General features: G+C 48.0%; 1 protein-coding gene across 16 annotated transcripts in view; it reads right to left on the reverse strand.

Annotated features, from left to right (window-relative positions):
* Nucleotides 1–10,875, reverse strand: part of Dzip1 (DAZ interacting zinc finger protein 1) — a 55,760-nt gene extending 44,885 nt beyond the window's left edge. For 13 of the 16 annotated variants that reach the window (XR_004772326.1, XM_027393935.2, XM_027393931.2 and 10 more), the window contains exons 1-6: nucleotides 10,738–10,875; nucleotides 9,976–10,069; nucleotides 9,437–9,634; nucleotides 8,471–8,719; nucleotides 7,821–8,369; nucleotides 1,174–1,360 (exon numbers count right to left, since the gene is read on the reverse strand). Coding sequence is in view for 15 of the 16 variants with exons in the window: in XM_027393935.2 (XP_027249736.1) it covers nucleotides 1,174–1,360; nucleotides 7,821–8,369; nucleotides 8,471–8,473 (739 nt within the window). In the remaining variant the exon portion in view is untranslated. The remainder of the gene's footprint in view (nucleotides 1–1,173; nucleotides 1,361–7,820; nucleotides 8,370–8,470; nucleotides 8,720–9,436; nucleotides 9,635–9,975; nucleotides 10,070–10,737) is intronic. The other 3 variants (XM_027393936.2, XM_027393928.2, XM_027393925.2) reach the window with 2 other exon arrangements.
* Nucleotides 10,876–23,486: the final 12,611 nt, after the last annotated feature.

Below are 23,486 nucleotides of genomic sequence, written 5' to 3' on the forward strand. Positions count from 1 at the left end.
TGCGGTCTTCCGGGACCACTTTCCCCCTTGCTATTCAAGACTGCACACTCCTGAGGTCAGCCTCGGGGACCCCCCACCTGCCTTTCTTGAGGAACTATGTTGGGAGGCCTAGTATTGGCCCTGGGTCTTCTGACCTCTAGTTAGATGGCTTTGGCCAGCCTGCTGTCCTCCAGGGACTTCCAGACCTCTCCTCTACCCTGGACCTCCGTCTGCAAGCCTCAGCCGTGTGACCTGCAAGTCTCTTGTATGTGTGATGTGAATGTACGAGTGGCCAACACAAACTCTCCTGTCTCCATCTGCGTCTAAGTTTCTTCCCACCTAACCCTCCATCTCAGACAATGCTCGTCTAGACAGGAGTAGGGCTTTCCTTCGCCTCTCACTTCCCCCCGAAGCCGGAACTCTGCAGGCTGTCCCTCCTCCCCTGTCTACACCTCTTCCTCTTCTCACTTGGCCTCCTCGGCACCTCCTCATTCTTCTACCAGCTTTCACTGTTGCCCTTGAGGACTGTGCATCTGCGGCTAGGACGTTCTCTCTAAGGTACAAATTACATCGTCATTCTCCTCTAAGGAAAAGTCATCCCCGGCTTCCCACCGTACACACAGAACACCCACAGGCCGGAGCCTTCATCACCTCCTGAGACCAGTTCCCACCCTCCAGCCTTCCCACACTACCCTGCCTGCCTACTCCTGCCACTCCTCGCATCTCCTTCCTGACCTTTAACACACATTGCAGCCTCTCCTCCCGCCCCTTACTGTCAGCAGTCCTTGTCCCTGTGCTGCTCCAGTCCCTAATTCTCACCAGACTTCATGACTCTGCTCTCTGGGTAGAAATGGCTTCCTTCAAAGACCACCTGCAATGATCCCCCTGCCCCCATCTTTGTCCTTTACAGCCTTTGATACTCTCTTTGCACTTGGCACTTGGCAAGCACTGCATTGGTTCAAGTGTCTCTTTGGTCCTCCATTTAAAGGAAGACTTGAAGTGGCACTGCTCACGCAGTCCTCAGCAGTCAGGGTACTGTGAGCATACACACAGGGCTCAGCATTTACTCACTGGGTGGGCAGGGCCCGCGAGACTTGCCTTCAAACGGATTGAGAAACACACCAGACTGTGTCTCACTGAGAAAGGAAAAGGGGAGAGGAAAGAAAAAACTCTGATACGGAGTTCATGCCTTACCAAGGTGAGACTCTGCACTGTGGCGACGTTGGATGTGGCTTTGTAGGAAAGCCTGGTTCATAAAGGCCTTGTCACAGAAATGGCACTGAAAAGAAAGCGACAAGTTCAAGTGTCTGCAGTGAGTTTTCCCGTCTGCCTGCGGTAAAAGTCCAGGGGTCTGAAGCATGGCCTCTTGGCAGACTTCCTCCTAAAAGATACAGACGTTGGCCAATGATGTAACTCAAAGGGCAGGTAAGAATGCCCCTCCCAAACTAAAACAAATCAATGAAATACATCTTTTGACAGCTGAAGCATCACTTCTGGTAATTTCTCGAAGCCCTAATGATGTTTCTACTACATGGGTTTCCAGCATGTTACCACTGATTTGTTCCTGGCAGGAAGGGAGACTGCACCAGAAACCAGCCCTCTAATACTTTGACATAAGATTTGTAGCTTCCAAATATTGTGAGAATAAATTTACATTACTTAAGTCATCCAGTTGATGGTATTTGTTATGGTGAACTTAGTAGCTAATATAGGTACATACATCTATGTATATGTGTTTGTGTATGAAGTGTTTTAGAGTCACAAACATTCTCCTATGAATATGCATGTTTAAAGACATACAGTACACACAAACATAAAGGAGAACACAAGGGGAGAAATATTTCATCTGAAATGGATGGACGGAAACCATTGGGAAGAAACGGGGTATGACCTCTGGAGTTGGTCACACTTCAGGGGATGTCCTCACACCCAAGAGTATGTGGAAAGCACTAATTGAACTCCATTGCTTTGCTATTTTTCAGAGGGCAGCAAGTTGGGTGGGGTAGATCTGGCAGGAGCTGGGGGAGGTGAGTATGATTAAAAAAAAAAAAAGCATGCTATGAAATTCTCATAGTTAATAAAATGTTATGTAAAAATAATGGGAAATACACCTTTTTTTAATCTTAAACTTTGCCCAAAATAGAGGATGGAAATACAGCAAAACCCGAGCACACAATATCTTTTGTAGGTGGGTGAATGTGTCAGTTACACTGTTCTATGTGTTCTTTCTATGTTCATTATTAGTCCATTGTTCGTGCTTTTTCTTTTAAAATCTTCCAAGTATGGATATTCAGAATAAGGTGGTTTCAATTTTTCTGTGTATCATGAATTTTACATAATAAAACATGGAGGAAAAAAAGACAGTATATATTGCCGTTGTAACCCTTTTATAGATTTTGGTTGCATACAACATATCACACACACACTTTCAATGGAAAAAAGCCTTCAAGAAGCATACAACCTTAACTATTTCATTTTTACTACATGGTTGCTGTGACTTCCTGAAGCAACAGGAAATGGAGACAAAGAGAAGTGATAAAGGAATGAGATCGGGATTTCAAGGTGAACTTGATCACATGATTTGCCTGATCACTTTGCAGAGGGTCCGGGACCTCTGGACTTCCGTCTGCAGAGGTGAGGAAAAGTCAAAGTGCTGACAGCCATGTGACTTTCTCATCTTGTAGTAAATCGGCTCTGGGGTTGTCCTGTCTGCCACACAGCTTCCCCACCTCACTTTCAGGGTTTTGGCTAAAACTACTAAGTGTGGCCCCACTAACAATGACTTCCCATTTCACAGAATGGACACGAGAGTTGAGCAATGTGTTAAGGTCTAGCAGCTGAGACACCAATGGAGGTGTGCTGTAGAATATTCCTTCACACGGTGCCACTGGGATTGGTTTAACAGGAAGCTAAATGGCCGACCGCCAGGCAGGAGGTATAGCAGGGACATCTTGGACAGAAAGAGCTCTGGGAAGAAGAAAGGAGGAGTTGCCAGACAGACAGAGAGGAAGCAAGATCCGCAGTGTAGAGTAAAGGTAACTGAGCCACGTAAAAGAACGTACATTAAAGAGTATGGGTTAATTTAAGTTATAAGAGCTAGAGGAAGGGGCTGGAGAGATGGCCCAGTGGTTAAGAGCACTGGCTGTTCTACCAGAGGTCCTGAGTTCAATTCCCAGCAACCACATGGTGGCTTACAACCATCTGTAATGGTATCTGGTGCCCTCTCCTGGTGTGCAGGCAGAACACTGTATACATCATAAATAAATAAAAGGTTTTGTTGTTGTTGTTGTTTTTTAAAGAGCTGGAGGGACAGGCCTAAGCTATAGGCCAAGCTTTCTTAATAATAAGTCTCCGTTTTCTGTGAGCTGGTGGCCCAAAGAAAAATCCATTTGGGATTTGAACCCACTCAGTTCCTAGAAAGCTTCCCTGTTACTGTTCTCTGTGGAAGCAGAAGCATAGGACCTGATTCTGCATTATGACCAGGATGAAGTCTGCTAGTCAGGCCACAAGAGAGAGGCCTCAGGATAGAATATGTCCCTCAGTAGAGACTCCCACATTCCTGCTTGGGTCTAAATCCTGCCAGCACACTTCTAAGTCATGGAGTTTCTTACAGTCTGAACATGCCAACAGGCCCTCATCAAGTTTATCTGAGACTGAAGGTATGATAGAATGAGAGAGAGATAGAGAGAGAGAGAGAGAGAGAGAGAGAGAGAGAGAGAGAGAGAAGGCAAATGTGGGGAAGAGGCAGAGAGATACACAGAAAACCTGGAGCCAGGTTTTCCTTTTGAAGCCTGAGGACAGACAGACTCATTGAACTCACATTGCCCAGCAGAGTACTGATTCTCCCCCAAACCACCAGTATCAGAAAGGTGTGGCTGCCCCCTAACAAGGGGAGTCCCTCATCCCACACCTCTGGAATCAGAACCTCTGAGGCATCACAATCCTGGAAGGTAACAGAAGCCCCTAGCATTGCGTGACCATTAAGCGACATCTTCTCTAATTAAAAAAATTGTGTGTGTGTGTGTGTGTGTGTGTGTGTGTGTGTGTGTGTGTGTGTGCGCGCGCGCGCGCGTGTGTTAGAAGGGCTGCTCAGTGGTTAAAAACACTGGCTGTTCTTATAGAGGACTCAAGTTTGATGCCCAGCACCCACGTGGCAGCTCACAACTGTCTGTAACTCAATTCCGGGTGTGACTTTGGCCTGTATAGGTACTGGGTGCATGTGATTCATGGATGCACATGCAGGCAAAAGACCCACTCACATAAAATCAAAATAAACCAGTTTTTAAGTATGTCTCTCTGTGTGTGCACACATTAGGAACCTGATAAAATAGCCGGTTTCCATGTGACTTTTTCAAACACCCTTGATCTTATCTCCCCCCATTCTGCTTTACCCTCCCCCCGCCCGTAGTCCTTCCTCCCTTTTACCAGGCCCATGACACTGTGTTTGACTATATTATGCTCCTCGCTTCTCTCTCTCTCTCTCTCTCTCTCTCACTCTCTCTCTCTCTCTCTCTCTCTCTCTCTCTCGTTTCCTGACTTCTACAGGTCCTCCACGATAAACACAATCTAAAGCATATGAGAAAGAACATGTACTTATTTTTTCTGGGTCTGGATTACTAAAATTATTTTTTTAAAAAAAACATAATACTATAATTATAACTAATAAAATTATCTGGATCAATTTACCTACAAAGTTCACAGTTTCATTTTTCTTTACAGATACATAAAAGTCCATTGTATATATGTAGCACAGATTATTGTCTATGCCATGGCTGATGTTTTTCTAGTTATCCCACACAGAAGGATAATTCTCCTCCCAGAAGCCTTAGGTTATCAAATGAAGACCCCAGTGACATGTGTGGGAATACCCTATAGAGTTGCTGCAGGGGTCCCAGGAACCCCCAAAACAATACGGTATGTCACCAGTGTTCTTGGTTACCTACTGGAACATGATTGTAAGGCCACAGTTTGATTACAGGACATGGGTAAAGCAAGCTAGAATAATCTGGAAGTTCCTTCCCGGCTGGTTAGCTTTCACGGTGCCATATGGCGCTATGAGAGAGAGAGGTCATCAACAGTGTTACTCGGCTGTGAATCCTGCAAGTCATAATCGCCACCACCCTGACAAGATGTGCCACTTAATGCAATAGGGGTTTGAGTGTTATGCAGGAACCAACAGCTCGCGGTGGGAAAGCAGTAAGATTGTAAAAACTAGATATCAGGAAGATTCCTGAGAAACAACGTCTTCCGGACAGGACCAGGCCACTGTATTCATAAACTCACAGCAGCCATGGCTGCCAGCATAAGACCAGCACAAGATCAAGCCAGTCAGCATTCCAGCCTGGAGAAGGAACAGGCTCCTGAATACCCTACACTGATGAGCTTCCTGGCAAAGGGATAGCCAGTTTTCTTCTGTGGTGCAGTTTGTCCATGCTCCAGTAGAGGGCTACCTACCCACAGGGACAAAGCCCAAGGTTGGCTGATTTTTATGGCAATAGATTAATTTTAATTAATTAAAACTCCCAACTGTATCCTAAAGTCAAATGACTAAACAGAGTCAAGTCTCTTCCCCTAAATTGTTTTACTGACCAAACATAACCTGGAGTATCAACAATTCTGCTGTGCACTCTGTTTGCAGCTGCAGTCTCTGAGCACCTGACTCGCCCTGCGGCGTTCCCCAGTGCAACCTTGGGTGTCTTTGCCTCCACGACTCACTGCACTAAAGTGCTCTAAGGATTTACAAACAGATAATAGGAAGCATAACTCATTACCAGAAAGCCACAAGGAAAACCGAATCCGTGTGTCCTCTGAGCCCTCACACACACTACCTGCTTTGTCTTCATCCCAACAGGCAGCTGCTACTAACACTTCCAGGGAGGAAAGTGAGGCTACAGATGAAATGGCTGGTATTGATACTCAGACCTGTGCAGCCTCGCTGTGAAACTGTCATCCTGAAGTCTTGGTAAACTTTACAGCACTTGCACAGCTAAGTAGGAAAACAAGATGCAGTCACTTCTGCCTTACTTTCCCCACACAGCCAACATCCAGAGTCTGCCAGGCGCTAAGAGCTGGAAGGTGTCATTGGGTTAACAAGGTCCTTATATATATTTACACTGCACTCATATTTCATCTGTGAGGGAGCTTTCAGCTCTGCCCCCACCCATCACTCATATTTGAAATCACCACTGACAGTTATTTCCGTGGTGACTGAAAGAATGAAAGATATAACTTTTTGGTAGGAGTATTAATATTTCACTAGGTTACTACTCAAACTAGAGAGCAATACACTTACTGTCAACGTTGAAGAAGAACTTATTCCATTCATTGTACAGAAAAAGGAACCTTAGCACTGTTTGTAAGTATGTAGTGTTTAAACTGCATTTGTAAAACAGGCCCCTGAGGACATCACGTGCCATTTGAAGAGGGCAGCACCTCCAGGTGCTCTAACCACGGTATTCCCTGGTCTTCCTCACAGCATTCCCGGTTTCCCAACTGCTCCCCAAACTCAAGGACACTTCTTCCAGGATTTCTGGGGGATTCATTTGTCTCGCTCACTGTGAATTTCATCACTTCTCCACCCTAGGCATAGTCTGCAGCACCGAAGCCCTCTTCAGCTCCTGTATTCCGAAGACCACGTGAAGCCATTTAAAGAGCATCCCAGATGTGTAAGAAGTAAGTTAATTCTGTCAAAATCAGAGCTGGTCCTTTCTTTCAATTCAGCACACATTGAGTCTCCCTAACCTGAAACCCCCAAATCCAAAAACCCCCAAGCGTAGACATCTCTCCACAAGTGTGGAATTCTACCCCAACTTCACTTGATGGGTCTCAGTCAGTCAGTCAAAACACTAAAACTAAAAAACGTCACATAAAACCAACTCTGGGCCATCACTGCAGGTCATATTTCAAATATCAATCACTTTTGCTTTTAGATTTGGGTCTTATGGGCTGGAGAGTCCTTAATGTTCTCAGAGAGGACCCAGGCTGGAGTCCCAGCACCACAGTCGGGTGACTCACAAACCACCTGTAACTCCAGTTCCAAGAGCTCTGGCACTCTCTGGACTCCTTGTGCACCCAAACTTGATCATGTAGACACAGGCACATAAACACACAAGCATTTAGATTTGAGTTCCAGCCCCAAGATAGCTCATTCAATGAACGCAGCCATTCCAAATTTCACAACATTTCTGGTCCCAGGCATTTCAAAGCAAGAGACACTCAACCTGTACATTGATTTCAAAATCCCAATATTTATCCTGGGTCCAACGTCTAATTTGTAACAGGGGTTAGATGATCAGATTCAAAAGGCGTCTAATTCTTTAAAGGCTAATGTTAGTATCCTTGCCCTTGGTAACTGCGCACATTTAAACTTCGGGAGTCTACAACTCACTGTGAGATGGTTTCTGTGTAGGAAGAAAACATGGCTAGCAGAAGTGTGACTAATGCAGATGATAGGGATCTACTCTGACACTTTGTCATTTGGGAAAAACTTCAAACTTTAAAAAAAGGTTGCAGGGAGGGGGCATCACATATTGGATTATACTCCGGGTCATTTGGGTGCCAACCTCAATAGCAATTTGCACACAACTGATTTTTTTCACAACATCTATCCTAAGGAGGAAACAGGCTCAACCACCAACATTTGGATAACTTCATAAGCCCTGCAGGCAATAGCAGGTACCTGATTACCAATCCCTTGGTGGCTGCAGAAGGTAACGAAACACTTTCTCTGTTGATTAAAATGAATATTTTCGCCTTAACCTATTTTCTCTGAGGGACAACTCTCTGGGAAGAGTGGAGGGGTTAGGTCTCCTAAAGTGACCTGGCCCGGCACCGTGCCCCACCTGGTAATAGCTGGCTTTGGCCTCTATCATTAGCTGCTGCGTGGACAGCATCTTCTTCCTGCGTTTACACTCGTCCTTGAGCAGCTTGATCTCGCCAGCCTGCTTGCTGAGCAGCTGCTTGCTCTGCTCATAGTCGATGAGGCTCAGGCGCAGCCTCTCCTCCACCAGGTTCAGCTGGGAGGTGAGGAACTCCTGGGAATGCATTAGGTATTCGATGGTGAGCTGCGCCAGGCGGATCAGCTTCAGCAGCACCGGGTCTACCCCCGACTGGCAGTGTGGGCACTTCTCGTCCTCCAGCTTGCAGAAGGTGATGTTCATGATGTTCTCCTGCAGCGTCAGGACGTCCACAGCGCCCGCCACCTTGTCCACGTCGATGGCGCTCAGCCGCCTCCAGTCCACGCTCTCCAGTCGCGGCCTGAACTGGAAGAAGGGCAGGGGGCCCGAGGCCGCTCCGGGGGGGACAGAGGCCATGGGGGCCGCGCCTGCGGCAGAGGCGTCCGGCCCCTCGGGGCTGTTGGCCAGAGGGTAGTAGATGTGCTTCTGGAAGGGCTGCGGGGCAAGAGAGAGCGCGGGAGAGCTAAGAGCCCGCAGTCCCAGCGAACCCCACCGTCCCCGCCCTGCATCCGGGACAGGTACCTCGTGCGTCTTACCATGCTTGCAAGCCAGTCCGCCGCCTAGGCTTGCGCTGGAGGGGCGGGGCAGTGTAGTCTACCCGGCCCGGGCCGCCTCGGGGCCGCCGCCGCCACACCCCTCGTGAGCCGGTGAAGGCCCAGACCCCCGCTGCGGCGGCGGCGGCGGCCTAAGATCTGGGCGTCCAGGACGTTGCTATGGCAGCGCCCAGCCCGGACCTGGAGCACAGGGCGTGTCCGCCCACGCGCGTTCAGCATGCGCCCAGGGACCTGCGGAACCAGAAGGACAAGAGAAGACCTCTTGGACCAGCCGGAGACCCACACTCCTCATCCACCGGGAGCAGGCATCTCTTGGCGGCCACCTCCCCCCCCCCCCCCGACATCACCCTCCCACGTCTCAAAGGACAGGTCCTGGGAAGCCTCGGAAACATGCGTGGGGTCATGTCTCCAGAATCTTCAGTCCTAGCCGTGGTCTTCTAGCTATCTATCCCTTTGCCAGCGTTAGGGTTTGAGATTAGAAATACACATTCGTCTTTATCTGTTCCACACTTCTGGGAAACGTGTAGCAACAGAAGTATAAAGTTAACTGAGAGCCTAAGGACAGGAGAAAAATCTGGGGCAGCACGTTCTGCATGCTGACTACGGTGTTAATTATCTAGATATATACATATGTTTGCCAATTTTAGCGGAATTGTACGTTTAAAATTAAGAGTGTGTATTTTATGTTACACCACAGTAGAGTTAAACTTATCGGCCCTTTAAAAACTAGTCTTTCTTTCAGCATACTGTTTTAAAGGGGCTGTTCCTCCTCTGTGGATTGGCAGCTTAACTTCGACGTCTTGTCAAAATACAGATCAAACAACTAGCCCAATATATGCAACAGTCCGTCATTCCGAAAGCATTTCTCAAAATGCTGAAGTGAAAAATGGATGGGAATTCCAACCGTCAGTGTTCTACCAAGGTAACTACCTGGACTACAGTATTTACCTTACAAATCTGTGTCGTGCTGCATTCTTTAAAATATTCTAGCAGTGACCTGCAGACCCCAGGCCTCTCATCGTGGGGGTCTTCTGGAGGCTGCCAGTGGTTACCTCGGAGATCAAGGAGCTGAGGAAAAGCCAGGCATTCCTCAATCCACCAGGGAGGCCCTGCTTGGACCAACCATCAGGAATTTTTTTTTCTTTCCTAACAACCAAATACGTGAACAGAAGAAAAGAAAATACAATTCACAGTAACTAACTTGAAGATAAGTTGCAGCCAGCAATTCTGAGCACTTTCCGAATAGTGTTAAGTAAATCCACAGGAAAGTGTGCGGGAAATAAAACAGACACTTCATATAAGCCATGCATTCTCAAGAGTCTGGGGCTGTGCGGAAAAACAGACTTTACTGCAGCCTACCATAAGAACCCTAAGCACACAGACAGTTTAAAAGATCGATTATTCCATGTACGCGGTGCCTGACCCAGAGCACATCTGTGGACCATGTTCCTCCGTTTCCCCATCTGCTGATGCTCCGGGCTACCGACCTGGCAGGAGTGTGGATTCTGGGCTCCATCCACTGGGCTGGCGGGAACAGCGGGAACAGGAGAGGTGTGTTGCTCACCGCTCTATTTCCAGTACCTAGTGCAGCAAGGGAAAGAAGCAATGTGCTAGGATTTAAGAAACAAACAAAAAAGCAGGAAAAAAAAACAAACAACAAAAAACGGCTGAGAAAGTTAGGTGCTCGGTTAAAGAGATAATGGCCCCAGGCCACATCCCTCGCATTTTCTTTGCCTTTGGCCTTTAAGGGGTGAACCCTTGTTCTTTCCCAAAGACCCGCTAGCCGAACAGAGAGGCTCGCGCGCTCCCCCTGCATACCCAGTAAGGTCGCGCAGGCCCCAGCTACGGTCTGGGCGGTCCCCACAGGAGCTTAGGGCGTCTGCGGTTAGCCATCCTTACCCCCTAGGTCAAATCTCGACCACAAGATGGCCGGAACAGGAAGGCAGGGGGCTCACTTTCCTGTGCCCCCTGCTCCCCACCCCAGGCTCGGGTCCCAGCCCTGTGCGGCCGCGACTACTGTTGTGGGCACACCGCACTGTGCGGCAGGCCTGAGGAACCCGAAAAGACAAAAGGTTCGGGAAGCCGAGTCCTAGAAAGCAAAGCATGGTTGTGGGCCGCCGCGGATCTGCAGCGTTGCGGATCTCAGCGGGCAGAGCAGAGAAGAAGGCCCGACTTGGCCCGCAGAGATGCGAGATGCTCTGTGTCCTACAAGCAGGCGGGCGCCCGGAGCATCCCAGACCTCGGCTCACCCCAGCTGCGCGCTCCTGGGCGAAAGCCGGGCGCTCCAAGCCACGGGGCGTCACCAGGGCCCCAGATCCCGGGATTGCTGCTGGCGCAGAGGCGGGGCGACCGAGCAGGGAGAGGCAGGCCGGCTCCTTCTTCCAGGGTGCAAGATACAGCGTGTCTTGTCTGGGCAAGTTGTGATGAGGCGGAGAGCCTGGCGTCGCCTCTTGTGTTCCCAGGCTCCAGGCCGTGGGTGGCTAAGGCTGCCCCACCCCCCTCCCGCCCCTCCCCTCCACGGTCTTCTGGTGGCTTCTTCTCTCCGCTACCCCGCTCGTCTGGCAGCTGGGCGGGACCGCCCGTGCCTAGACCGCAGCGCTAAAATGCGCTCCTCCAATCCCGCAGCTGCTGCACACACGTGACGCGTTGGTGAGCTCCGTTGCTAGCTCCGGGTGCTAGCCCCGGGAAGACTTTTCAAAAAAGAAAGCAGACACGCTTCCACCTTCTAGTTACTCGCTCTTTGAGCTCGCTGCTTCCTCTGAAGGGCCGGCGTCAATTTCCTTCTTGGAAGAGGTGCATTTTAACTGCAGATCTATGCAGATGAAAGAGACAGACCTTCTCGAGTCTAATGCAGGGTGTGTGCTCCAGAGCCAAGAGAAGTCGTGAATACTCCTTAAACCTGAAGTTGGAACCCTCGTGATCCGGCAAGGGGGAGAGCAGGGATCTCCGTATGCTCTCATATGAACGCTGGATTATAAAACTAACAAGATTACAGAGCAGAGTGACGGCAGGAACTAGGCTTTGTAACACACTGGATAGAAGATCCTATTATTTCTGAAATCTATCCTACACATGGGCTTTCAGTTTAATTGAGATACAATAAACTAATCCAATTTGAGGACTTTGAAGCAATTACAAATGTGGAAGTGATTAGCACAAAATAATATGCTGGTTAGTTTTTAATCAACTTGACATTAACTATCGACACCTAGGAAGACAGAACCTCAGTTAAAGATTTGCCTCCATCCGATTGGCCTGTGCATGTCTGGGGCATTTTCTGTTTGATAGTGAGGGTGGTTTCACTCTTGGGCAGGTGAAATTAGGTGGGGAGGAGGAGGAGGAGGAGGAGGAGGAGGAGAGGAGGAGGAGGAGGAGGAGGAGGAGGAGGAGAATTGAGCCAGCAGGAGGAGCAAGCCAGTCAGCAGCACTCCAGCTTGGTCTGCACTTCTGCGTCTGGGTCTGCTCGGGCTCCTTCCTTAAACTCCCCACCCGGGGTTCCCTTGACTGAGATTTGGACTAAGCCCTTTCCTTCCCAAACTGCTTTTAGTCAAGGTAATTATTAAAACAACAAGAAAGTAACCATATGTTGTGTTACAGTTTTCCTGAGAATGAAACACTCCACCCTGTAGGAAAACTGTTTAAGCAGGAAAGTAAACAATTCAAAACGGCTTCAAGAAGTTCCTGAAGCTGACCAGACTCATTAGGCTCCTCCCTGCCAGAGAAAGCAATCAAAGAGAGAGTCTGTCTCAGACTAAGCGAAGCTGAGCTGCATGCAGCTAAGACTGAGAGCAGACCAGCTGCCTGGGAGAAGCAGAAACTGGAAGAGGTTCAGAAGAGTCCCGTGGAAAGCTTGCAGGCTGTGCAGTGTGTTTCAGGGTCTCAAGCTTTCTAGCTGTCACCCACGCTAGAGTGGCCCTTGGTGATGCAGCTCTCGGGGTCATTTCTGCTTCTGTGAGTAGCCCCTCCCCCATATTCCTGTAAGTAACCCCAGTAAAATTAGTTTACCAAGTTGGATTTTTGTATTATCTGTTGTGAGATTCCCATCTTGAGGGAGCAGACACATGTTGCATCTCCTCAATGAAAGTTTTATCACACAATGCTAGGACATCTATCAAAATTATTTTAAGACTAATTGTCTAAATAAACATATTAAAGGAGAATTTCAAAGTGGAAAAGTATTACACAAAAGAAATACCCATTATATGCTATCTATAAGAAATCCACTTTAGCTAGGCATGGTGGTGCACACCTTTACTCCAATGAAGGGACCAGCTCCCCTTCCGGCAGCCATAACAGCCGAACACGTGCTTGCCATAAACTTGCCTTGGTCACTTAGAGGTCAGATGCCTGCCTTGTGACAAGGAACCCATCAGAAGTTAGTTAGTCACTAGAAAGTCAGATGCCTGCCTCATGACAAGGAATCAATCAGAAGTTAGCTGGTGGCGCTATGCTTTACGACCCCGGGTGTGCTTTACGGACAAGCACACAGCAATGATGCACAAAGCATAGCAACCACCCTGGGAGGGCCTATGGGCCATAACAACCAGTTGACCAATCAACACAGGGTAAGCCCTCCAAGCCTGGAGGCACGCCAATCCTGAGCCTGTGCATACCCCTAGACACTCCCCTTACGTTGCCTTATAAAGATCTGTACGCAGCGGCTTCGAACTATCTTTGCTAGCCATCTGCCATGGTGGCAAGTGTGTGCCACAGCTGGTGTGTGGAAGAGGACAACTTTGAGAATTTGTTTCCTCCTTCTGCCATGGGCATGTGTCTCCAGGGTTGGACTTGTCAGGCTTTGTCCAGGAAGTACCTTTTCATGAAGAACCATCCCCCTGGCATCATGGGGGCATTTAAAAACATTTAAAAATCTTTATGTGTGTGTTTGTGTTTGGATGCATGCCATCTGTGTTCAGGTGCCTGCAGAGAAAGGGGAGCAGTGGGTCTTCTGGAGCTACAAGCAGTTGTGAGTTGTACAATGTGGGCGCTGAGAACTGAACTCAGGTCCTCTGGAAGCAAGTGTTGTCAGCCAGTGAGCCATCTTTTCCAGCTCCAAGATATATTTCTTTAAGAATATAAATTAGCAAATCCCCACATATTCTTTGAGCTCCTAACTCTTCAATACACTACCTGTCCAAGCTAGATCTGTATTCTGGTCACCAAAGCAACACTGGGGCTTGGTTCCCGAGAAGGGAATTATTAGTTCTCTATTGCAAAATTGGCAAACTTTATTTTGCTGCAGAAGGCAAAGAGGGGGTAAAGTCCATACTATCGTGAACACTTCACTGAGCAGCTATGATGCTTTCTCTGGTCTGCCGGTGACTTGTATAAATAGATGTGTGCTCTTATCTGGAATCTATGATATAGGAGAGCTGAAATGAGGCCAAAAAATAATAATAAAAAGCACTATAGTAGGTGTCTAGGTGATGCTGATACCATAGGCCTGGGGACCATTCTAAGAAGCACTGAGCTAAGAGGTCTTGTCAAGACTCTTAGGCATTGTCCTTTTGGCAGTTAGTACTGGCTGTCTTTTGATCGCTCTCTAAGCTCTGTGGGAAGGACAGGAAGATTGCGAGCCTGTGTCACAAGTCAGCTTCTGCACTAATCGTTCTATGTCCTTAGACTTAGAACTTTAGATGGAATTAGCTTATCCATGGAAATAGCTTTTTCACAGGAAGAATGAGGATACTTCTGAGGTGAATTTTTGACAGTTGATCACTGGCATCATACACAGTTTCTGAGCATTTTTGAATCCATCCACACGTCAACAGGAGCTTGCAAAGGCCCAGCTTCAGGAGTTGAACCCATGCTGTCCTAATATGAACAGAAACCTCTCATCCTCTTGTCTCCATCTGTGTTTACTGAGGGAAGGAGGAAGGGTCAACCAAAATGATCAGGACAGCATTGTGTTGAAACTGGGGTCTTACGACCCCCCCCCAAAATGACAAAAACATCAAGCAAGGGAATCTAGTAGCATCTAAGTACAGATAAATACATCCGTGGACTAGGAGCAGGGTTTGGGGATGTGGAGGACTTGCCACTTCTCATTCTCTGTGTTCTTGTTGGCTGCAACACCATGGGGAGGCCCTTCCAGTACAGACTTTTCTTACCAACAACCACCACCATCAGGTACATCAGAAGCATTGCAGAAGCATTGCATAGGGTAGGTCTGTCCATTGTCTTTCACACAAGTTCAAAGGATCAATGGTATATACAGTCAGGGACTGGAGAGATGGCTCAGCAGTTAAAAGCACTGACTCCTCTTCCAGAGGTACTAGGTGCAATTCCCAGCACCCACATAGCAGCTCACAACTGTCTGTAATTCCAGTGCCAGGGTACCTGACCCCCTCACACAGACATACATTCGGGCAGAACATCCATGTGCATAAAATAAGAGTTAAAGGTATTCGTAGTCCTTAGCTAGCTCCTCACACCACCGTTTCCCAAAGGATGCTTATTCTCAGGCATCAATTTTATTAGCTAAGCTGGATGCTTGGGCTCTTTTATTTCATGTATTATTACCATTAATTTGTAATATGAATCTTTTGTGCTCCCGAGGACTTGACAAAAATCTTTCCACTGGGAAAAGTGGTGTAACAACTTGAGAGATCGGATTTTCCAGCAGCCCCAGACTTATTGTCTTCCCCAATGGAATGTACACTTTAAATCTTTTTGTTGTTATGTGTCCATTTTCAATGTTGTATTTAAAACATTAAGGCACAGAATTACAGATTCCAGATAAAATTTGCATGCTAATGCTATTCTGAGAGTGGGCAAAAAGTAACAGGTATGCTGATATCAAGTTATTGTTCCAGCTGTTTGATAACTGGTAACAAAATGATCTTCCTCTGAAAATGTGTTTTCTACAAATATGCTAGATATACACTTTCCACTTACAAACCTTATTGTGAGATCATTACTTGGAGAACAAGGCAATAAAATATGTAATACACATATTTTATTTGTGTAGTTTTGTAGATTTGGTAGTTTTATGACAGTTATCATGCTGTAGCATAATCTTTGGACACTGTAAATATGTATTGCTCCCATTGGTTAATTAAGAGCTGACTGGCCTATATCTGGGCAGGAAGATTAGTGAGGAGATCCGGACTAGCAGGACGCTGGGAAGGACAAGTGTGGAGTCTGACGAGTCATCCATCAGCAGATGCAGAGGAAGCAGGAGATGGATGTGCCATGGTGAAAAAGGTGTCACCATATGGTAGAGCATTGATAAGAAATTAATTCAAGCTGTAAACACTAGTTAGTAAAAAGCCCCAGCTATTGGCTGAGCATTTATAATTAATATTAAGTCTCTGTGTGGTTATTTGGGAGTGGCTGCTTGGACAGAGAAAAACTTTAATTACCTTATCATAACATTTCTATTTTTATTTAGATTTATTGAGTGTTAAGAGGGTTCCCCAGATGAAGTATCAATGAAAATGCTCCACTGAATTTACTTTACAACTCAAATAAAAACTATAGAAAGTGGAGATAGAAAGAGTACACACGATATGAAGAATGTGGGGAAGGAGAGACCAGGAGATAAAGGTCTAAGTGGGTATGGGCAGGATGCTGTGGAAGCAGGGGAGAGGGATGAGTTACCTAACACTGAGAATTGTGAAGAAGCCTTATGAAAACCCATGTGTTTTAAACTAACAAAAAATATAGTAATATAAAAAGGAGTTAGAGCAGAGACACGCTGCACGGGTGGACAGTGCAGCTCTCAGAAGACATGGCTTATTAAACGAACAACTCAGTTTCCTCCCTACAAGGTATTGGTCAACAAAGTCCCAGAGTCCTTCAAAGACAGTGCAGCTATCACCATTGCTGTTGGCTGCCTTTCGTAGGTGGTGAGACACCATTGCTCAGGACACCACACTCTTTCCTTGTGGTGAGAGGTTGAGCTTGGATTGACCAGGAAAGAGTGTCCCCATGGCTGCCTTTCATATTTCTGGAAGGTGCTGTTCAGGCTGCAGAAGGAGAAAAGACATCCTCGGTCTTCCCTAGCTCTAGACCCTGCATGCTCCGTCGCTACCTATCAGGAAAGGTGTGCCCACTGGCACAACACTCGCAAGGACGCTTATTGGAATGTCATGGTCAGTGTCAGCTGTCAACTTCCTAGAAACCCAAATTCAGCTGTGAAGAGGGAAAATCGGTGGAAGGATTCTCAAGACCAGACTGGCCTGCAGCCATGTCTGTGACTATTCTATGAGAGGATCCCACTACATAGCTCTGGGTATCCTGGACTCAATTTGTAGACCAGGCTTGCCTCTAACTCACAGAGATCTGCTTGATTGACTCCAAGGTGCTGGGATTAAAGGCAGGCATTTGCCAGCACTCCTCTGTGAGATATTTTCTTAATTGCTAATTGATGTAGTAGGGCCTAACACAGTTGCCTTTGTTTTCCTTGATGATGGATTAAAACCTGCATGCCAGAATAAGCCTGTTCTGCCTCAAGTTGCTTTGGATCAGAATGTTTTATCACTGTAACAGAAATGAAATGAGAGCATCGAGTAACTTACTACTCTCTTCATTGAATTTAAGGCCAGCTTCCCAGGGGGAAATCCATGCCTGGTACTGTAAACATAGTCAAAGCCAGTGCCTAGGGAAGTCCTGTTACAGCAGGTAGTATTTAATGCAAAGATTCCTAATGGGCTAACGTGCTGAGAGTATGGGACTGTGACACGAACGCACTGTGGAACAAAGGGAAGAAGGAATGTAAGAGCCTGAGGTTGAGCTTTGCATGTGGCATGGCTGTCACACACATGAACTTACAGCAGCTGTGGCTATAAGCATGCATGAGTTGCCAAAATCAGGCCAGTAACAATCTATTATGGAGTCGAGACAGTCACCACCCTCCAGTTGAGGCACTATTGGCAATTGATGACTCCTGGGGAAGTAAGACTTTTCTTTGGGGTTGTTGGTAGGAATAATGTGCTTGGGGGAACCTTGGCAGATTCCATGGCAGGCGAGGGTGACCGAGGCGGGGGACAAACACTCCAGGCAGACAGAGGGGGAAGAGAAAAGAGGTAAAGAGATAGAGACAGAGAGAGGACAGAAGAGAAGTGGAGACAGGAAAAGTCCCGTCTGCCCCAGGGAACAGCAGGAAAGAGAGAAAGGGCAAGGGAGAGTGTAAGTAGGCAGGACTCTTTCTTTTAAAAGAGTCCTTTGCATCTGCCTGCAGACTACACACTCATGGAACCCTGGGCTGACCAGAGTACTGCCTGAGTGCATTCTGCCAGGTGACAGGGCACACCATCGTTATGCCTGAATCCTTACAGTTGAGGCCCAGCAGATAACCTAATGCCCATGCACATATGGGCATCATTAATTGGACCCAGTGGATTATGGAAAAAAAAGACATGAAGTTGTGAGGACAATGTGTTGTGGGAGCCCAGGAACAGGGGGTGTTGGAGGGACTCAGTGGATATGATCAAGATACTTTGTATCCAGGCATGAAATTTTCTTTTTTCTTCTTCAGACAGGGTTCTCTGAGTAGCCCTGGTGTCCTGGAACTCTCTCTGTAGAGCAGGCTGGCCTAAATGCACAGAGATCCACTTGCTTCTGCCTCTGCCTCTCCAGTGCTGGGATTAAAGGCTAGTGCAACCACTGCTTGATGGTGAAATTTTCCCCTAATCAAAAGGCAGAATTGGCAACCAGTGACCTCTGGTGGCCACAGCATATAATTTTAGCATCTTTACCCCTCTTTTCTTTTTTGTTGTCTCCCCATCCCCCACCCCAGACAGGGTTACTCTGTGGAACAGGCCTGGCTGTCCTGGAACTCTCTCTGGAGACCAGGCTGACCTCAAACTCACAGAGATCCACCTGTGATCCTCCTGAGTGCTTGGCCACCTTGCCCAGCTGTTAACTGCCCCCTCCCCTTTTTTCTAATGTGTGCTAAGTGAAGAAGTAGACTGAACAAAGTGGTGGCTATCGAGGGCAAGAGTCATCGCTCTGGCTAGGATTAAGTGGAAAACCATGGAAGGTGGAACCCTAGAGTTAAATTGTGGGAAATATATAAACACACATACATTCCTTGTTTGACTTCTCAAGGATCCACTTAATATTCCCACAATTATCACACACACACATAAAGCATTTTGATCATATTCACCCAATTGCCCTCTCTTACTCCTCTTCACCCCAGGTAGACAGTTTCCTCTTCACACCTTCCCCGATGGCTTTCATGACTTTTTTGTACATAGCATTGGTGGGGCTGTATTTACTCAGACCAATGGTAAGGTATCTGTGGCTGCCCCACCGAAGAATATGACCAAAGAATATCTCCCTTCCCCAACAGTAACTAACTTCCCCCATCAGGAGCCCCTCCAAGGATCAGCTCCTTAAAAAAAGTAATATTCGTCCTCCATCGGTGAGAATCACAATTAGAGAGATAGTAGCCACTGTGAAATATACTATAAAATCTACCACATAAAAAATTTTCCCCTTGACTCTCTCATCCTTATTGCTGTTTTGCTTTTTAAGCAGAACTCTTTATTATGCTTTTTGTTTTTCGAGACAAGGTTTCTCTGTGGCTTTGGAGCCTATCCTGGCACTCGCTCTGTAGACCAGGCTGGCCTCGAACTCACAGAGATCTGCCTGCCTCTGCCTCCTAAGTGCTGGGATTAAAGGTGTGCGCCACCAACGCCCAGCTGAAGCAGAGCTCTTTAAAACAACAATTTTATCATGGAGAGATTCAAGCTTAGAATTGTCAACATTTTGCCAATGTTAGATGCCATGCTTTGAAGAGGCCTGCTTGCTATATGTATCTTATCCCTTCTTGCTTTGCGGCCCACCTCTGTTATTGGCTATTGTTCTGCCCCTCCCTTTATCAGTCACCGATCCTCAGTCTCCCCTTCTCATCCTAGACTCACCTACCATTTAGTCTTACATTTTGTGGGGCCATGCTCTCCTTGTTTTCCTTCTACATCTGGGTCAGTCTTGCAGGTTTTCAGTCTTTTCTGATGCTCTATCTTAGCTACCCCCCATTTTTGTTGGATTCTGTTTATACCTTGGTCTTTAGGTGGTCTCACTCACTCACATGGCTCCTGATTTTAAAATCACTCTTCTCCATTTTCTTCTCTCAACTCCAAATGCAGACATCCAGCCACCTGTTTTATATCTTTACTTGGATGTCTAAGAAGCATTTCAAACATAACCTGGCTAAAAACTATCTCAGTTTTTGTTTTATCTTTCCTTACCTAAACCAGATGTTAGCAAATGATAAGTTACCTGAACCATTGTAGGCATCATTCCGGGTTCTTTCAGTGGTTCCAATACCCATCTAACCTATTTGGTATCATCTTGTTCCTTGGAAGATCTACGATTTAGCTTGCTTCATCTCCATCTCTCATCTTCTGCTTTGTTTAGCATGATAATCTCCTGATCACGTTTCACCTCAGATAAGTTCTCTGCTTAAAACCCTCTGGTGGCTTCCTGTTGTCAACAGAGTAAGATTAAAACTACTTCTAAGAGCCTAAAAGTTAACAGTGCCTGGTAAGTCACTGACAAGATAGTCCCTGACTTAAAATGGTTCATTTCAACATAGGTTTTTGTTTAGGATGCTGAGAAACAGCACATTCTGTTTCAATACTAGCTTTAGGCAGGGTATTTTTGAACAGGGACAGTGCAGTGGCTTGCAGCTTGCAGTACTTTGAACTTACTGTGGGCTTATCAGGATGTGACCCCACCTACGGTGGTGGAACACGCTACCTCTGCTCATCATGTAATATCACTGTGCTTCATGTTCATTATACTGTAACCCACTAACTCTAAAACATACCGTCTCCGTTCCTACCAGGGCCCATTGTTACCGACTGTGTTGTCTTGCTCAAGGTTGAACTACAGGGTGTTTGACTTAAGGTGTGGCTACTAGATGTCTTGACCCTCAAGACCAAATTCAGGATGTTTGACTTAAGGTGTGGTGTGGTGACCAGATGTTTTAGGTACTGGGGAGATACAAGTGTTTGTTCCTTGGATCATGGTAAGGAAATCCCCCCCCCCCTCCGCTTGGGGTATCTAAGGTCGGAGGGGTATCTAATAGTTTGAACATGAAATGCCATGCACAGTGCTTTAAGCACTTGGCCCCTTACTGGTGGTGGCGTCTGGGAGGTTGTGGGCCTGCTGGCTAATGTAGGCTACTAGGGCTGGGCTTGGAGTTACAGCCCAGCTTTGCTTCTTGACATGGTTACTGAGGTCAGTATTGCATAGGTTCCCACTACTGAAGCTGCCACACTTTGCCTGCCACCATGCACTGAGGTCCTTTACAGCTGTGAGCTAAAACCAACCCTCCCTCCCTTGTCAGCTCAAAGCTGCAGAGAACCTGTAGACTTTTTTTTTTTGTAAAACCATTCTTTTCAAGGGTAACTGTGTATTGTAGTTCTGATACTACAGGACTGTTAGATGGTTGCTCAATAAGTGTTTAGTCACTGAAGACCCTTGTTATTCTCTGTCTATAACACAATATACTGTCTTAAAAATAATTCCTCTCTCATTAGGGCTTTTTTCAGTTCTTTTTCCTTAAGGCTAGAATCACAAGCAACAGCCAGACATAACACACAGGTTTTTTTTGCTTGTTTTGTTTTTCCTGTGCCTCATTTGTGTGGTGTCTTCACTTGAGGACAATGAGATCATCTCCAGCCTTCTTACTCTACCTTGTGAGACCCGTGAGCATCTCAGACAGACAAACCTCAACAGAACCTTCAGGTTTCTTCACTGTTGGCACTTGCTAAGCCAGGGCAGCATCTGCAGAGCACTCACAGGAACTTTTACCTGCTGCACAAAACCTCTGAAACCTCAATCCACTCAATTTGCAGGTGAGGATAACACATAATAGCTGATCCCTGAATCTAAGCCTGTGCTTCCCACCACTGCCTTCCCCGCAGCTCCCGAGGGGCTCATCTCTTCCAAAGAGGAACCATTTCCTTTACATTCTGTTTCTTTGGAACAGAAAGAAAACTTTATTTTTTTTCCATCCTTTACAGTGTATCTTCAGGAGATCACAAATTTGTTAGGTCCCAAATCCTGGGACAAATGACTAAGGTGCCTATTTAACACATCAGAGAACCTAGAGCCAGGTTCTCCCAGCATCCCTCAGTCCCTACTTGTTACAGGGTACGGCTCGGCATATCCTTCCCTCTACCCTGAACTCTGCAGTCCAGGGGTTGGGCTGCCCCTCCCCAGAGGCTCTTCCCTATATAATCCAGCCAATCTGGTTACGTTTTGCCCTCTTGGCTGCTGTACCTGGTTCCCCTCTCATGGCTCAGTCTGCTCATGTCCACTCTGGGCTCTCCCAGATATGTCTGCCTCTGGCTATGCTCTCCCTTTCACCTACAACACACTTTGTCCTCCACCGTACCTCAGAGCAGCCATGTCCTTCATCTTTCTTTCTTTCTTTTTTTTTTTTTTATTCAAAATTCACCCTAACTCAGGAGTTCTTCTAAAGCACGAAGTGACACTGATGTATGCATTGGACGATAAACCCACGTTGTTTGTAAAAACTGCTGGTCTATAGAGCGCGTTCAAAACAGAAGAAACAGCCATGATCAAAGCCTAACTGAATAATTTGAACTGCTTCTTGTTCAAGTTCCTTTCTGTTCGAATGAAAGCGGTAAAGAAACCCGAACAGCAGCTCCCGTGGGTGACAAAAGGGGACAAGTTTACTCCAAACTGCCAAGGCAGAGAGCAGACACTGAAGACGGAGCAAGAGATGCGCCATGGTTCTGTGCATCACACTAATACATAATTGGCTCAGGGCAGGTCATAGGCTGCAGACTTGGAAGCCTTGGGCAGCGGGACAACCCACCCACCCCTGTAAAAACAGAGCGGCCCTGAAAGCTTCTTTGGAGAGACCGGAAAGGCCGCGCCAGCCAGGGGCTTTAAGAGTGTGCCCAGGCCAAGGTGAGACTCGGTGGAGTGACTCCAGAGTGTCAGGTCGCGGGCATCTAGTCAGCAGCCAGCATCCCCAGGGAGCCCCAGGCACTTCCAGCTTGCTAAGAGGAACCAATGACCCCGGAGTCTGTTAGCACCTCAGGGTCCTAGCTGGCTTCCCTCAGCCCCTACTCACCAGTCCTCACCCCAGCTCACAGCTCCCTTCCCTAACCCAGGGTTCACATACCCACCCCCTCCCTCCCTCCTCCAGCCCCCTCCCCAGCTCTCCTCCCTCCTCGAGCCCTCCCTCCTCCCAGCTCTCTCCCTCCCCCAGCCCCCCTCCTTCTCCCCAGCTCTCCCTCCTCCTCTCAGCTCTTCTCCTCCCCCAGCCTCCCTCCCCTTCCTCCTCCTTCCCACTCTCTCCCTCCCTCCTCCAGCTCTCTCTCCCTCCCCTTCTCCCCAGCTCTCCTCCCTCCTCCAGCTCTCTCTCCCCCTTCCTCCTCCCCAGCTCTCTCCCTCCCCAGCTCTTCCTCTCCTCCCAGCTCTCCCTCCCCCTTCCTCCTCCTCCTCCCCAGCTCTCCCCCTCCTCCCCAGCTCTCCTCCTCCTTCCCAGCTCTCCCCTCCTCCTCCCCAGCTCCCCCTCCCTCCTTCTCCCCAGTTCTCTCCCTCCCTCCTCCAACTCTCCCTCCCCCAGTTCCTCCCCCTTCCTCCTCCTAACCCTCCTCCTCCCAGCTCTCCCCCTCGCTCCTCCTCCCCAGCTCTCCCCTCGCTCCCTCCTCCCCAGCTCTCCCCCTCCTTCCCCCAGCTCTCCCTCCCCCAGTCCTCCCCTTCTCCTCCCCAGCTCTCCTCCCTCCTCCAGCTCTCCCCTCGCTCCCCCCTCCTCCCCAGCTCTCCCCCTTGCTCCCCCTCCTCCCCAGCTCTCCTCCTCGCTCCCCGCTCCCCGCTCGCCCCGAGCAGCCTTGGCAGTCCGCGGGCTCCTTCCCCGGCGCCGGCAGGGCAGCAGCGCATGGCGGAAGCCCGGGCACTTCCCGGGCCGCACCGGGGCTTGCTGGCTCTCGGCGCCCCGGCTGCGCATGCGGACTGGGGGGGGGTGCCCCCCGCCCCGCCCCGTCCTCTCCGCCCCGTCCTC

Source organism: Cricetulus griseus, assembly GCF_003668045.3.
Source record: "Cricetulus griseus strain 17A/GY chromosome 1 unlocalized genomic scaffold, alternate assembly CriGri-PICRH-1.0 chr1_1, whole genome shotgun sequence".
Lineage (NCBI taxonomy): Eukaryota > Metazoa > Chordata > Mammalia > Rodentia > Cricetidae > Cricetulus > Cricetulus griseus.